General features: G+C 37.3%; 1 protein-coding gene across 1 annotated transcript in view; it reads left to right on the top strand.

Moving 5' to 3' along the window:
* The window catches only part of LOC126416456 (probable glutamine--tRNA ligase), an 82,249-nt gene that overhangs the window by 29,891 nt on the left and 34,657 nt on the right, over window positions 1–17,701 (top strand). Inside the window, exon 2 of the mRNA XM_050084189.1 lies at window positions 6,430–6,583. Within this exon, the coding sequence (XP_049940146.1) occupies window positions 6,430–6,583 (154 nt within the window). The remainder of the gene's footprint in view (window positions 1–6,429; window positions 6,584–17,701) is intronic.

Below are 17,701 nucleotides of genomic sequence, written 5' to 3'. Positions count from 1 at the left end.
TTAGAGACCAACAACCCCCTTCCTAGTCTCTGTGACCAACTATATAATCACCCACAATTACTTCTCCTTTGAAGGCATTACCTACTAACAAATCCATGGTACGGCTATGGGCGTCTGCATGGCACCATCTTATGCTAACCTATTCATGGGCCACCCAGTGGAATCCTTCCTAAAAACCCAGAATCCTAAACCCCTCACCTGGTTCAGATTCATTGATGACATCTTTGCTATCTGGATTGAAGGTGAGGACACCTTATTCACATTCCTCCAAAACCTCAACAACTTCTCCCCCATTTGCTTCACTTGGCTATACTCAACCCAACAAGCCACCTTCTAGATGTTGACCTCCACCTCAGAGGTGGCTTCATCAGTACCTCCGTCCATATCAAACCCAGCTGCCACCTATTCCATACCAAGAAGTCCCTTCTGTACAGCCTAGCCACCCGTAGTTGTCACATCTTCAGTGACGAGCAGTCCCTCTCTAAATATACTGAGGGTCTCACTGAAGCCTTCACTAACTGTAATTATCCTCCCATCCTTGTACAAAAACAAATCTCCTGTGCCTTATCTTTCCAGTCTCATACCATCTCCCAAAGTCCCACAGTCTGGCCACAGAGGAGCATTCCCCTCATAACTCAGTACCATCCAGGACTGGAGCAACTGAATTACATTCTCTGCCAAGGTTTCAATTACCTCTCTTCATGCCCTGAAATGAGAAATGTCCTACCCACTATCCTTCCCACCCCTCCTACCTTCTCTGGTATTGTTACATTCCCTCCTAGATTTTCCATTATTAAATTCTGAAATATTATTTTTAATCTAGAGTACAAACACATAGATGTATAAATTTATAATTGTAAGTATTCTGAATCTGGAAAAAATAGGACGACAGTGCTCCCTATGACCTCTTTTACATATAATGTGTAAGACTTTTTTTTGTAATTTCTAGATGTTCTTGACGTGAGGGTAGTGGCCAGATATAATCATACCATATGAAATATGTGACTGGAATAGCCCAAAGTATGTCACCCTAAGGTACTCTAAGCTCACTACCTCCCTTAGTCTCAAGATAAGGTATGCCACCCAAGATATTTTTTCACATACCTGATTGACATATTTCTCCCAATAGAGTTTAGAGCCAATGTGAATACCTAAGAGGTTTACCAACTTATTGCCTACTTCAACTGATGTTCCCATTAAAAGTTGTTGGGCTTTATCAGGATTGCACAGGAGCTTATTGGCGGCAAACCAGTTGTGGGCCTTATTAAGTGTTTCTTTTGTTAGTTTATCCAGGTCTGAAATGTTCTAATGTGTGGTAAGTAGTGTTGTATCGTCAGCATGACAAACAACAGGGTGGGCTGTGTTTCTAGGTAAATCATTAATAGCTACAATGAAGAAGAAGGGTTCCAAGGATAGACCCTTGTGGTACACCTGTGCTGATTTCCATTACACATTTACATTTACATTTATGACTGAAACAAATTGTTATTTAAATAAGAATTTATCACAGCTAAAGTGCTCCCTCTCACCCCATAAAATTCTAGTTTCCCCAGTAGTACGTCAACAGGGATGTGATCAAAACCTTTGCTTAGGTCACATAATACCAATGATACCACGTTACGCTTTTCAAAAGCTGTTAAGGTTTGGTCAATGATTTCCAAGATGGCCCCTGTTGTGTTTTTCCCTTTGCAAAAACCAAACTGATTGCTACACAGGGTACTGTGTTTTTCAAAGAAGCTGCTTATTTGTGTGTGCATCAGTGCCTCAAATATCTTTGAGAATATTGGAACAATGGATACTGGTCTGTAGCTTTGGGGAAGATGTTTGTTCCCTTTTTTAAAAATTGGGACCACTTTTGATACCTTAAGTGCATCTCGAAAAACTCCAAATTCTACCCATTTATTAAAAATAAAAGCTAATGGTTTGCTGATTGAGTGTATTGTCTTTTTAATTATGTTATTTGATAACCAATAATAATGCATACTTTTAGAATCTGAAAATTTGGATACAGCTTTTATAACATCAGCAAGTGTGACAGCCCTCCATTGAAATACCATGTTAACAGGCAGTGGTGTGCCAACAAGGTCCATTGCAGATGAATTTGTTGCTTTAATACTGTTACTTATTTATTTAACTGAGTTTAAAAAATATTGATTTAATTCCTCAGGTTCAAGCAGAGCTGTTTCTGTACATTTTGGTGTATTCTCTTGTTCTGTTATCTGCCTTGCTGCCTTGCATTTATTCGGAGCCCTTTCTATATAATTTTCCACTGTTTGCTTTTTTTGCAGAAGAAGTTTCGCTTTGTGGTATTTTTTGCATTTGAGATATGACCTATGAATGTTCACACTCTGCTCTGCTCCTTGGTTAGTGGCTTGTTTATGCATCTGGTACAGCATATGCAGGTTTCCTCTAATTTCTGCTAGCTCTTCTGTAAACCAGTTCTGACTTTTATTTTTCATTTAACTTGGATATCTAATTTTTTTTTTTTTACTGTTGAACAAGAATACCAAAAATCTGTGTACTTTTTAAAGAAGTTATCAAACGTAATTTCAGCTTCCCTTTTTCCAGATTGACGATTATAAATAAAGTCCCAATCTGCACTTCCTAATCTATCAACAAACATGCTTATGCATTCTTCCTTTTGTCCTCGTACCATTACTACTTTAGGCTCTTCCGTTTTAAATGACTGCCTTTTACAGAGTGTAAAGAGTAGTGGCTCATCACCTGCAAGTCCACTTCCTGCAAGTCTGACTGTAAAATCTTCCCTATGGAAATTCACAACAATATTGTCTAAGCAGGCATTCTTACATGTGGCACAGTTATTTATACAACAGAGGTCTAATGATCTTAGCATATTCAAAAATTTCCTAGCAGCTGGCCTCTGTGTGTTTAATATTTCTATATTGAAATCACCATATATAGCAATTCGTGTTTTACTCTTCAATATCTTTTTAACTATTAATTCACATTTTTCAATAAACAAATTTACATCACCATCTAGCGACCTATATATACTAACTACCACTACATTTTCATTCATTAGTTTTACACAACTAAACTCCCCATCTAGTTCTGAGGAGTACATAGATACATCAGTTCTGGAAAACTTTATTCCTTCTTTGACAAAAATTCCAGCACCACCATTCCTTCTCTGTTTTCTACATATCATGTCTTCCACAACATACCCTTGGGGAACAAACATATTTACGTGTTCTTGGGTTAACCAGTGCTCAGATACACATATAACATCTACATGCTCAATGTTACATAAATGTTCTAATTCTAATATTTTATTTCTAATACTATAGATGTTAATTTGTAGAGAAGTAAGTAGCTTGTCTCTGTCTGTATTCCTCTGAGAGCAGTTTGACTCTATATGTGAAGTTGTAGGTTCAGTTAATGTCTTTAATCTTGATGCACTGTGATCATATGATAGTCACACACCTGTTCATCCACCTGATGACTCACTTTGTTAACTGCTTTCTTCTGTGAAACCACTGCTGATCCCACCAAAAATCGTGGTCTCTTGGTTGTGGTTTCTTTCTTCAAGTTGACTTCCTATTTCACCTGTTGGTATTCTCTTTTCTTGAGATTGAGTTGCTACTCTTCTTTTTGGAAGTAGTTCTCTCTTCTTATATGGCGTCTTCTTTCCTGCCACATCATTTGCTGCTTCTTTTAACTTTGCACTGATCTCTTGGGTATATTTATTTCTTGAGTAATTGTTCACATACAGAACTCACTTTTAAGGATTCTGTTGTTATTTGTGCTGGAGTTGTGCCACTTACAATTCTCACTGATTCTGTATCTGAGACTAAAGTATCCTTCCATTTATGTTCTATTGCTGTTTTGTACATTTGCCTGTTTGTTTCCACTCATTCATAAATCCTTGTGGTGATTAGTTCTTTACCAGTTGCATTTAGGTGCTGTCCATGTGCGGTATATAGCTCCTTCTTACTAGGAATATTAACAAAACAAGTGTTATGGAATCCTTTCACTATTTTTTTTTTTTTTTTTTTTTTTTTACACAAGACCGTTCAGGCAGGACATGTCTGTGTGGTACACCAACTACAATCACATTTGTATTTTGTAATTCTGACAAGGCTTTATGTAGTAAATGAATTGCCAAGTTGGCTTCATTCTTTGCTATGTCATTATCCCCTTCCCAAATAACTGCAAAATCTTCATTTGTCAGCTTATGCAGGTCATTGCATTTTTTTAAATATTACACTGGTAGGGGGCACCTGGTATCACCTTCCCTTCAACATCATATTTATTTGAAGATAAGTTTAAAATGTTTCTTACACAGTCTCTGCCATGACTATCAGAGGCAACGAATATTTTGGGTCTCCTACTCACTGACTCACTCTCAGGAGCAAAGGTTTGCATTTTCATTGTTGCACCCTTAGATTGCTTTCCTTTTTGAACTGTGTTCTGCATTGTTGTATGCATGCTGTGTTGTGAATCACGTCTTATGCTGGATGCTTCAAATCTGTAGCTTTTACACATTTCTTTCTTGGCTGACTCACTTCTGTAGTTTGTTTGTTAGTACACGTATAACTGTTTTCAAATACTTAAGTTCCTTTCTTACTATTGTGACTTCATTCCTTAACTTTTTGCACACACACATTTTTAACAGGTCTGTTTTGATTTCATTCATATCGTCACATTCAGAATGAAAACAATCACTACATTTCCAGCTTTTCACAGTATTTGTTGCATTTACACATGAGTAATGGAATTTCCTCTTACAGTTTTGCAACTCACACCTTTTCTTGTTGTTTTGTTACAGGAACATGGTTTATTCCATGCTTCCTCATTTATTTTGTAAAAAGTATTCAGATATTCGTAATTTGTTGCTGCCATTGTGCACGAGTTAGATATGGGTAATGAAGAAAAGAGATGCAAACAGATCACAAGTGTGTGAAATGGAGTTCCTGAAAAGTAGGATAGGAGTGATGAGGAGAGATACGATGATGAATGAAAGAGTAAGGGAAATAGTAAAAGAGGAATCCTTGTAAAGCTGGATGGTAACATCAAGGCTAAGATGGTATAGGCGCTTAAAAGGGAATGGAAAACAAGAGGATTCCCAAGAAGGTACATGAAATGTAGATGCAAAGGAAATGACCAAGAGAAAGTCCAATGGACAGATGGCTGAAAGGTATTGGCAAATATGTTGAAAAAAGAGGTGTGGACTAAACCAGAGTAAACACAAAAAAAAATGTTGGGAAAAAAACAGGACTATATGGCAAAGCTTATTTACTTATTATTTATTTATCACCCATAGACAATAAATATTGTATGGATGTTGTCAAAAAGTACATTTATGAGAAACAATTTATGGAAGAGAAACATACAGAATTTTACATTAAGTAGTACAAAGAATAATACATAGAAAATTGCACAAAAAATGTACAAAGAATTATACTTGGTCATACAAGCCACAGTAATACAACCTTTTATACATATATACTAACAGTATTGGAACTGCATAGTCTGTTTGCCCTAAGGCTTTGCTTTTGTCTTCCCTAAACAGGTATCCCTTATATACACTACAATAATTCAGTAAAGATTTTACCACACTCAACAGCTGTTCATCAGATATACAAAATTAACAGAAATTTTATGGGATGAAAGACAGCATTTGCAAATTATTTATTGGCATAAATGGTCATTTACTGAGTAAAAACATTCTTTAAATTCTACTTTAAACCTGTTTTCATCTTCTAATTTTCTGATGTTGGCTGCTCATGTTCCAAACAGACCAAGCTTCTCACTGGAAACTGTTCAACATGACAGTGATGAGGTATAAGAATATAAATATAACATTTTTGAAAGTACTATGATACGCTGCTTATTTGGCACAACTAAATAGAAGTAAACAAAGTGTAAAGATTTGTGTGTGACATAGTGAATCCTATACAGGTTGATGAGTTCTTGTGAACTGACTACTATACTTATGTTGTTATTACTGATAATGCTATCATTTTATATTACATATAAATATTTCACATATGGTGTTTCATTATCATTTGGTTTTGATTTTCTAACAGCAGCCATGTTTGCAGGTTAAATTATTTGGATTCTGGTCCATTTATTATGATAAAAAAGTTGTTTTCATAGTAAGTGTATCTGAATTTCTATAATCATGGTGTTTATACATGTTTAGTAAGACAGCAGATACTCTGTTGTGAACTTTGATGCCAACAATGCTTGGTAACATTGGAAGAGATGAAAAACATTTTGATGTCATTTTTGTTTGCAGCAAACAAAGGTTTCAGTCTTTAGTATGGTGAGATTGAGAGAATCTGTCAGTTCCTTACTTCCTTTTGTGTGCCAGTGTCAGAAAACAATTTCAATGAAATTATGAGTCTGTTGAACTGGAGATAATAATATGCAGCAGTTTTTGAATCTTATGTACTTTATTTTCAGGCTATGAACTGTGGTAGATATCCATTGTCAGCTAAACAAATATTTCTTCTACAAACACTGGTTTCAAAATATCATATAGCACTTCAGGATCATTTGGCACTTCTTACTCGTTACATTGGGCGTGGTCTTATCAAGAACACAGTACAACTTGAAGGTAAAGTACAATGAAAATTGCATACAAAATCATTCTGCTTCAGATAGATTTGCCTTTGTTTACGTTGTATTAATCTAAAGATATTTTTTTATTTGCTGCATGGAATTATGTGACACCAAAAACATTTTGGCCAAGTCTCATAATTACATTGCTCCTGCAAAGAAGTACAATCTCAAGGCACAGAATTCATTTATAAACACATGCAATTACCATTGCAGTGAAAATAAATACACTTGCTCAATAATTCCCATTAATTTAAGAAAGTATCTATGTACAAATTTGACTAACGTGAATAAAAAATACCACAGAAAGACTGGGGTAATGAACAAAATTTACATAAATTCTGTTAGATTTTGGTACCTACACAGCAAAGTAAGTACATAAATATTTTTAGTTAGTAAGCTTGCTATTAAAAGTGTGCTCTTATGAAATTTGAAGATGCGAGTTGTAAGATCAAGTTTAATTTTACAATGAAATCCTAATTGACACAAGTCTATACGTACATCTACACTTTGATTTCTATGAAGTGCAAGGCAGAATGTACTTCACATTTTGCTATGTATTAGGTTTTCTTCCTGTTTAATTTGTGTATAGAGTCTGAGAGAAGAATAACTGCTTACACTGTAGTTAGTCAGATCTTGATTTTATTGCCACCAGGGGAGTAATTCAAAGGGGACTATAGTGTATTCCCACATTCCTCACGTAAAAATGGTTCTTGAAGCTGTGTTATCTGTAAATTGAAGGTGAAGATGGGAAGAAACGAAAGGAAAGGGAGGCAATCAATGCTGTCAGCTGCATTTTGCTCACTAGGCAGTCGGGGAAACGCTAAAGCTTTTGACAATGAATAAAGTGTGAAGTAGAATAGTAACTTCCACTACTTTTATGATATGACTTACTTGTTGTCCGTAGCCGATCTTCTTCACTGGCTTTAAACTTCTTCTCTGAAGAGTGATTTTAGGTACAGGAATATTTAAAATTCTCCCTCTACTTGTGAAATAAGTAAATACTCAAAGGTTACTTTTCATCAACTAATGATATATTAAAACTTAATACAGAACAAACTTCTCCCATCTCACATAAACATCTGACTCTGCATCCACATTCTTTCTGCAACTGAATTTAAACTTGCATACACAGACATGTGATGTGCAGTAGGTAGGATTCCGCTCTCTCACACTCATATCTAAAATATTGTGTGTTCAAGATGGTAGAAGGCTGAATGGTTCTAGAATTTATGCAGAAATTCTCAAAACACTACATATCCCTCCCCTCAGTATCACACATAATAACAATTTCATATTTTAACAGTACACATATCTTTTCTTTCAATAACTATGAATAATCTTTCACTTACTACTTGGCTATTCTCTCTCATCCTACTTTAATATTAAGCCATGAGCATTCACTCATGGTTTTAGTCAGCTCTTCATGATTGGAAATAAAGAAGGAGTCCTCACAATTCCTAGTATTTAGGAACTGTGAGGACTCCTTCTTTATTTCCAATCGTAAATTCCAGGTGTTCATCTTTTGTACTACCTTTCCTTAGTACGTACTATTCTTACTATTTTTTGTAGTTTGGAGGAACTCTGGGCAAAATGACTGTGTTCTTTTGACCCTTGCAAACTTTCATGAAACATAATAATGCCATTGTTCATACAATTCCAACTTTCCAGAATAACCCCTATAAAATGTGTGACTTCTGTCATGATACTGTCCCCTTCTCCTAGGATCAGTACCTATACCTTGATTGTGGGTTGATCTTATGAGAGCACTTCCACTATCCATTCTGGTAGGTATGCCCCTAATAAAACATCCCTATTTTTTAAGCCACAAGTCGTCCTATCTCCATGTAGGTACACCTGCCCTATATACTTAGCAAATTCTGGATATGCCCCTCTTATCCTTTCTGAGTAGGTCTCACAGTTCATTACTCTAGTATATGTTTCCATGTATAGGATAATTAGGTATTCTCTGGTAAAGATACAAACCTATTTTACATTTCATATTCACTTTTTAATACATTATTCAATCCCTAGAGTCCTCAACTTCTCAACTTCTATACTCTCAGTAGGTAATATGTCTACATATACTATTCAAGTCCCACTATTCTATAATTCATCAATTCATCAGAGTACTTATTGCTCTGACTTTTCTTAAATGACTATCCCAATTAATTCCACTCTGGCTTACATTCTCTTTCTTATGTATACTCGATGTAGAATCGGCATAGTTGTTATATACATATGTGATGTGGAATTGTTGTAGTTTATATATGTTTTCATATTTCCCTGTGTACACATATTTTTCCCCTACAATACCTGACGATTCTCACTTTATGACAGGCGTTTTAGTCTCTAATTTGAATGTTTGTGTCTAAATGAATTTTTGTGTTTATGCAGATGTGTGTTTTGTAGTCTGATTCTTCAGCCTTCTTATCTTAATATAAGATGTAGGTTATTATAAACCATGGAAACATGGAAGGACTTCAATGATATAACTTTGCGGCTGTGGAAAGAGGGGAAAAAAATAGATAGGTCCTCAAATGAGAAGTAAGAAAGGAAAGAAAAAAAAATAGATATGGTTGCTAAGATCAAAGAAGATAGCCCCAAAGACAGGAAACCCTTCCAACCCCCCTTCCCCAGGATCCCTACATCTCAGATACTTGAGTGAGATGCTCGAGGAGGTTTGGTGTTAAATCGTCTTCTACAGAACAGACATTCTCAACTTCACCCTTGAGGTCCCCGAAGGAAATATTAGCAACCCTATGGTAACAGCAAATGGTGAAAAATCAGGCATACTTGTTTGCGAGGTTTGTCTGAAAGGTGTGATGTGTGTTTTGTGTTAGCCATGATTTATTTGCTCTTGTAAACCATGCTTTTATCAACAGTACCCACTCCTTTCGAAACCTATACAAATCCTCCCATTTACATCACATCTCATAAAAGGTATAAAATACTCTATACAAAATAGAAAATTTATACACTCTGGTATCACAGTTATTTCATTAGTTACCTCATATTATATTATCAATAAATATAATAATCTATTCAATTTTGTATTGTCTAGATATCATTTCTTTTTGGTGATATTTTATTGTCATATCCAGTTTACTAAGTAATAAGATTACAGGATATTAATAGATGTTAGGAATAGATGACAGAATAGTTTAAGATTTTAAGGGAATTCAATGTAGGAAAACTATTTTGGAAGAAACACCGAAAACAGCTTGTGATCCAATGGTCGTCACTCCGCCCGTTAACTCAGAATGTGTCTCTGGGGGACATACAATTTCACATCTTTTACATTGTACTTCCCCTTTTCCGATTCAGTTGTAGGATCTACTAAAAATAATGTCTTAGGATGGATCACTGTTTGTACTCCGTATGGTCCTTCATATTTTTGAAAAAACTTACGGGTCTCTTTTTTCAGAGCAGAGCCTTGAAGATGTTGTCTTATAAGAACTATGTCATTGACTTTGTACTGAGGTTTTACAGCCTTTTCATTTGGCTTATTTACTCTTTGTTGTGCTTTTTCAACTAAGTTCTTAGCAACTATTCCCTGATTCACTTCGTAATCAATACCCTGTTGTTCAGGCCAATTAAAACATTTAATTAGAGGTTCTCCTATAAAGGGTTTATCTATAACTTCTAAAGGCATCAACCCAGTTGATAGGTGTAGTAATTCATTAAGGAAGAGTTCAAAGTCCTTAATTTTTGTTGCTTACAACATATCTTTCTCATGACAGTAAGTACGGCATAATTTTCCAATTTCCTTCATTACTCATTCACATGGGTTTGATGATGGGTTATAATTGGATATTAACACCTGACAAATATCTTCCCACAGTAGGAATTCTTTAAATTCGTTACTCACGAATTGTTGGCCATTATCCGTAAGCAACCATTTTGGTTTACCTACTTCCAGAAAGTATTGCTGTAAACAGTGTACAACTGTTTGGGTATTTGTTTTTTCAATGGGATATACTTTAACATATTTTGACCAGCATTCTATGATGACCAAAATGTATGATACTCCTCCCTTTCCTTTTGGAACTGGTTCAAAAAAATCTGCCTCTGTGAGATCATGTAATGACACAAAAATTATAGAATACATTTTGTATTTCACATGAGTATTATGCTCTTTCACTTTCTGGCAAATTACACAAGTTCTTATCAAAAATGTATTCTATGCACTAGCTTCTTAAAATAATAAAACTTACTCGTATGGGCTATACACTTTTTGATTCTGAAGTGTCTATATCCTGTATGAACATACCACACAAGTGCATCTTCCATTACCTTCGGAATACACAAGCGCCAATGCTGTGATGTTACACTGTCTCACCAAAACAAGTTGTGACCTATAATTTTCCATTTTCCTACTTCATTAGGAGGTAATGAGTTCTGAATACACATAGAGAATATTTCTGTAAAATAGGGATCATGATGAATATTTTCTGTTATTCTTTGAGCCATTTCCTTTACTCTGATGTTCGGATATTCTGCTGACATAAAATTAATGGCAAAAATAATGCCGAGTCCTTCCATACATTTCAGTTCTTCCATTCCTATAGGTAGCCTAGACAAAGCATCAGGTATTATATTTTTGGAATCTTTTACATATTGTATCCTAATATCATAATCCCGTAGGAAAACCATCCAATGCATTAACCTCCTGTGTAATAATTGAATACTCATTAGAAAGGATAAAGCTTGATGATCTGTATAAACATGGTTTTCTGATCCCCATACTAGTGTTTGAAATTTTTGAATACTCCAATCAATTGCCAATAGTTCTTTTTTGGTAGCGGTATGATTTATTTCATGCCTATTTAGGCTATGACTTGTAAGAGCTATGATTCTGTGTTTTACATTATTTGGATCCCACTCTCCTTGGAAAATTTTGCCAGCAATACCATAATCAGATTCATCTGTCAAAATTTTAAATGTTTCACCCATCACAGGATGATGTAATATTGGTGATTCGATAAGCGCTCTTTTAACATTCTCAAATGCATAATTTGCACCTTGATCCCAAATCCACGGTACTCCTTTTCTTAGAAAGCATAAAATTCTTATGTCATTTAGTTCTTGCCCTCATATGTACCATCTATAGTATCTAGTCCTACCTATAAATCCTTTTAATTGACATCTTCAACTTTTGTAGTCCTGTCTTCCTCAGTTGCATGTAATATTACGGTATATTGATAATTTTTACTTATGGACCACCTGACAGAAACTGTATAAAACAATTTTAGTGCCATAGGCGTTTCACTTTTATTTTCTGCAAGGCATCATCAGTGGCCTAGAATATGTACGTATGTTTGCTACTTAATTTACATTTTGGTCACTGTACACTTAGGTTATAAACATATTTAATTTTCTTATGTTTTTGGGGTGTGGACATTCTTTGATAGCTTTTATGCATTCCGGGTCCAGTCTAATTCCCTCTACCCCTACAATATGACCTAAGAACTTAAGTTCTTGGTGCACAAAGTACAATTTAGACAGTTTCACTGTAATACCTAGTACAATTTAGACAGTTTCACTGTAATACCTTTCTCTTTAAATTTTTTCTACAGCTTGCACAAAGTTAAACAATATTCTTCCCAAGTAACTGATATTATCAGGATATCGTCTACATATATTATCAAATCCTTTAATGACTCTCTCCCAGTGCCTCATCTAATGCACATTTAAATACATGGACACAGAGATATTAAGTCCAAATGGCAATACATTGAAATGATATGATTTACCACCAAACAAAAATGCTGTATGCTTTTAGGATTCGGGATATAACTTTACTTGCCAATATCCCACAGTCAAATCCATCATGCTAAAGAACCTTGCCTTTTCAAATTGGGATAACGATTTGTCAATATTAATCAGTCAGTCTCTCTTGTTCTCTATATGACTATTCAATGTACGTGCGTCTTAACACTAATCGTACCCCCCTACCCCCGCACCCCCTTCCCTCCCCACCATAGCTTTTTTTATCACGACCAGAGGATTATTCATTACACTGGAACTTCATTCTATAATTTCATCCCTAACTGCTTCTTCCAAACTTACGGGTATTGGATATGGTTTGCAAAGGAATGGGGAGTCATCTTTGATTTCAAATACGCAGATGTAGTCACTGATAAAACCTGGAAGATTGGAAAATACGACTTCACACTCCATTAGAATTTTCTACAAATTTCGTCTTTGTTGATCTGTTAATATTAGGGTCTTGTTAACTTTGTCTTGTATGTCAGTTTGGTACATGATCTACATTATTGATCTTTGGCACCAATGGTGCTGTATTGGTTAATCACAAACACTAACACTCAGTTGTTTGTTTTCCAATGTAGTTATCTGTCACAAATGATATCCAACATGCACTGTCCCCTTTACCAAAACAAAGAAGATTTTTGTAAAGTTTAAGATAATTTTAAACTCTAATAACCAATCTAAACCCAACAATACATCTCTATTAATATCTTCTACTACCAACAGCATTTAATGAAATAACGTTTTTCCAATATTGCAGTTCACTTGGGTTTCGTATTTCACAATTTTACTTTTTGTTCCTGTTATTCTGACTATGTAAACTCCAGTTACTGGCAATAGCAGTAATTGTTGCTTAGTCTGTAATGAATGAAAGAATATGTTGGAGATGAGTGATACCTCACTCCCTGAATCTATAAATATGTTAACCTCAGAATTTTCCATGGCACCTGCTGTTATAGGTTGTGGGTTATTGGTAGCTAAGCTTTGTTCTTCATGCAGCAACCATTCCTTTGTGGATATTTTGTGGGTAAAGTTAACATACTCATATGGAACAAGGCCTCTTAATGTATCTCCACGACCTAGCTCCCTGCCCTGGATCCAGATCAAACCACGTTTTCCTCATTACTACTAATTACAGGCTGGTGATCAAAATGAGATATCACATCACCATTTTGTGTTCTATTGTTACTCAGTACAGATCCTTGAGCAGTCACTGGACCTAAATTTGAAGGAGGGTGTTTCCTCTGACAATTGTCGTCATACTTTTTCTTACTGCATTGGTGTACTCTCGCTATGTTTTTTAAAATTATTCCTGCTACTCCTTTTGTAGTTCAGGCTTTCACATTGGTGTAAGTTTTCATTTCATTTATTTAATTGTGGCAGAAGCATTGTACATAAAATCAGAATGATTAACGCATACATATCGAGTATATAACAAATAAAAAAAGAGTATAAGAGTATACAGATATATAAGCAGGGTCAAGTGGTTTTTTTATTTTATGAAGTCTTGGACCAGAACCTGGCCACGTCCAGTGCTTCTGGGGAGTCATTCATCAAATCCTTCATGGTGCAAGTGCTTGGGCACAGCACACACTGCGTGAGGTGGATGGTGGTTTGAGTGTGTCCACAGTCACACAGCGCCAGTTCATTTGAGAGGCCCCATTTGCGCATATTCTCTTTGGATCGTGTGACACCAGGGCACAGCCTGTTAAGACATTTCCATGTCATCCATCCTTCCATATGGCCGGGAGGGAGTTCTTCATTTGGGACTAACCATTCCCCAAGGTGCGCGTTTTCTTCTCGCCACATTGCCAGCCTCACTTGCTGCGGTGTCCCGACGATGTTTTCTGCTGTGTGCAGGAAGCTTTTTTCTAGATTTTAGTTGACAGCGGGCTGGCTGGTGTTTGTACAGTGGGTGGGCAGATGAGTTCAACGCCTTTGTCTTTTCCTTCCTGGCCTCTACTTTCCTTTTAATATCTGGTGGGGCCACGCCTGCCAAGCAGTACAATTTATCAGTTGGGGGTGGTCTCAGACAGCCTGTGATGATGCTGCAGGATTCATTAAGCGGTATGTCCACTTGCTTGGCGTGGCTAGAATTATACCACACAAGGCAAGCGTACTCCGCTGTTGAATAGCACAAGCAAGAGCTGTGGTTCTCACTATTAAAGGCTGTGACCCCCATGTAGTGCCTGTTAGTTTGCGCACAATGTTGTTTCTCGTGGCTGCTTTGTATTTAGTGTTCATGCAGTGTTTTTTATAGGTGAGTGCTCTATCCAAGGTGACCCCTAAGTATTCTGGTGTTTCGCAATGTTCCAGGGGCACTCCTTCCCAGTTAAGTTGTAGTCTTCTTGCAGATTGTCTGTTCTTTAGGTGGAAAGCGCAGGTTTGGGTTTTCCCTGGGTTGGGTTTGAGTTGGTTCCCCTTATAGTAGGTGGCAAGCTGTTCGAGGGCTTCTGAAAGATTCTGTTCAACAGTTTCAAAGCTGTCTGCTTGAGCGGTAATGGCACAGTCACCTGTATATATGACGATTTCGGTGCCTTGGGGGAAGGGCTGGTCATTAGTACATATATTAAAAAGTGTTGGGGCCAGTATGCTTCCTTGGGGGGGGCAATTTTTCTGTATCCTCCACTGGCTTCTCTGTCCCTGAAAATCCACAAAGAATCTTTGATTCTGGAGTAGGTTTCCAATCAGTAAGGTTAGTCTGTAGTCCTTACTCATTGCGTATATTTTCCCCAGGAGCAGTCAGTGGTTGAGTGTGTCTAGGCTGCTGATAGGTCTGGGAAGACAGCCCTGGTGATCTTCCTGTTCTCAAACCCACCCTCTATGTGTTGCGTTAATTTTAGCACCTGTGACGTGCAGCATTTGCCCTGTCTGAAGCCTGCTTGTTGTGGGATCAGGGGAGGCTCGATGGCATCCGTGATTCTGTGGAGTATCATCCTTTCCAAAACCTTGCACATATGGCATAGCAGAGAGATTGGCCTGTAGTTTTTGGGATTGTCACATTCTTTGCCTGGTTTTAGGATGGCAATGACTTGCGATTTTCTCCAGATTTTTGGAATTTTGCAGGATGTCATGCAGTTGTTCATCATATTGACTAGCCATTTCCTTGTTACAGGTTCAAAATGCTTTATTTGCTCAATTTATATATCATCAAGGCCAGCTGCTCTCTGCATTTTGCACTTACTGATCGCCTTCTCCAGTTCTGCCAAGGTAAATGGCTTGGATAGTTCTTCGGTCTCCTGAGGGGGGTTTCGTTCTATGCCCCTCTTTTTTGTCTTTAGATTGTCGTATATTGGTGGTTTCCCATTTGTGAGAAGCTGGTGTGCAATTTGGTCTGCTGTGAGGTTTGCGTGTAGATTTGGTTTGGTGGGGTCATTGGGTAGGTGTTTTATGAGTTTCCAGGCCTTTTGACTATCTCTGCCAAAATTAGTTTCCTCCATCAGTTTGGTCCACTGCTCTCTTATCACTTCTGATATCCGGGAGGTAATAAATGGTGAGGGTTTCTTCACTGGAGGGGTTTCTTTTGAAGAGCATTTGATACTCTCGCAGCAGGGCTACTGTTTCCTGGGTGAGTCCTGGTGTGTTACTTGTTCTGCATCCCCTTGGAATAGACGCTCAGGAGCAGGTTTTGACGGTGTCCACGAAGCTGTCATAGTTCTCTGGATCTGGGCTGTATGTCTGGACTCTCTCTTCTAGTACTCTGGTGAATTTGGGCCAGTCTGCCTTCCTGAAATTATATCTCCTTCTGAACTTTACTCTTCATGGTATAACTATTGGCAACATTTGGCACATTGTTGGGCGATGTTGCGTCTTTGGGATGGGGGCATAGATGGACTTAAAGCACTGTTGTGCTATTTTTTCGCCGATAAGTAGGAGGTCCAGGTTGTATCCATGGCGCCACCTGCTGCTGTTGAAAGATGTGGGAAGTTTGCTGTAGTGGATAAGTGACAGGTGGTTTGACTCAGCCCACACCAGAACGGCTTCATCGTTTTTTTCTTTTTGTTCATATCCCCATAAGTGACTATGGCTGTTGAAATCGCCAATGATGAAAGCCGTTTTCTGTTTATCGATTTTTACTGGTGATTCAAAGTGGAAGTCTACATTTGGGGGCTTATACAGTGAGGTCACTGTGTATTCACCAAATTCCACTGTGATGATCTTGATATCTCTCTCCTCAGTGTGATCTGCCATCCCCACTTGGAGGTCCAGTTTGGTGAACACAGCACTCCCGTATTGCGCGTGTGGTCTTTCTGCTACTAGTTTCATCCCTGGAACCTTGGGGCGTCGGTGTTGGATGTCCCTATGCGTTTCTTGCACGCAGAGTGCATAACATTTGGTTTTTTGACAAAGCTCGCTCAGCAGTTGTTCTTTGCAAGGTTCTGATAAGAACCTATCCAGTTTTCCTCAAGACATTATGTCACTCTACTGTGATGCTTCTGGTGTGAGAGAATCTGCCGGCTTAGAGCCATTGCCCAGGGGACGCCCGAATGTGTTATTAATGACACATCATTAGCAGAGGCTTCTCTCATGTCCCCCATTGCAGTCCTTATTCAATGCATCAAGGGCATCAACAAAAGATAACAACTCCTCTACTGTTTTCCAACCACTACCTAAAATATCTTTCCTCGCATAGATCGGTAATCATCTAATTAAAATTCGAACTAATCCTTCCTCTTCCATTGGCTTACCTAAAGACTTTGCCTGTGTTAAATGCCAATTGAAATACTTCCTCATAGTAACCCAAGTGCTATTGTAATATTTTGGGGCCCACAGATCAGATATTAATTTTTCCTGGGCACTTGCAGACCAGTACTTCTCTTTAAATTTCTTTTGGAAATCTGCCCAAGAAGAAAAGTTCTCAATATTTACAGTCTCCCATTCTGCAGCTTCCCCTAAAAAGTAACCCACAGCACATTCAATCTTTTTTGGTTCTTCCCAATTTTTCGGCAAATTTGGTTAAACCTTTTCAAGAAATGTGTCAGATGTACATCTCCATTGGGCTAGAATTTAGGGAATTGTCTGGATAACCCTGAATTCTGCTCATTGCAAATCAGTAACTGCTTCACTACTTAACACAACATTTAGTGATGTTACCTGCTTTTCTACTTTGTCCTGGATAAGCTTGACTTCTCTCCACAGGTCATCTGTGCCCTTCCTGGTATCAGTAAGTTCGGAAGAAGCAATAGACGACACATTACCGGATGTTATTCTCTCAGTGACTTTCTTATCTATAATTTCTTCAACTTCTTCCTCCAGACTACTTATATTTACAATATTAGAGTTTGCTATTTTCTCTTTGAAGCTTCTTTCTACATTGTCTACTCGTGTACTTACACCTGTAATT

Source organism: Schistocerca serialis, chromosome 8, assembly GCF_023864345.2.
Source record: "Schistocerca serialis cubense isolate TAMUIC-IGC-003099 chromosome 8, iqSchSeri2.2, whole genome shotgun sequence".
Classification (NCBI taxonomy): Eukaryota; Metazoa; Arthropoda; class Insecta; order Orthoptera; family Acrididae; genus Schistocerca; species Schistocerca serialis.
The sequence above is the reverse complement of the archived record's forward strand: the minus strand, read 5'-3'. Positions and strand labels throughout refer to the sequence as shown.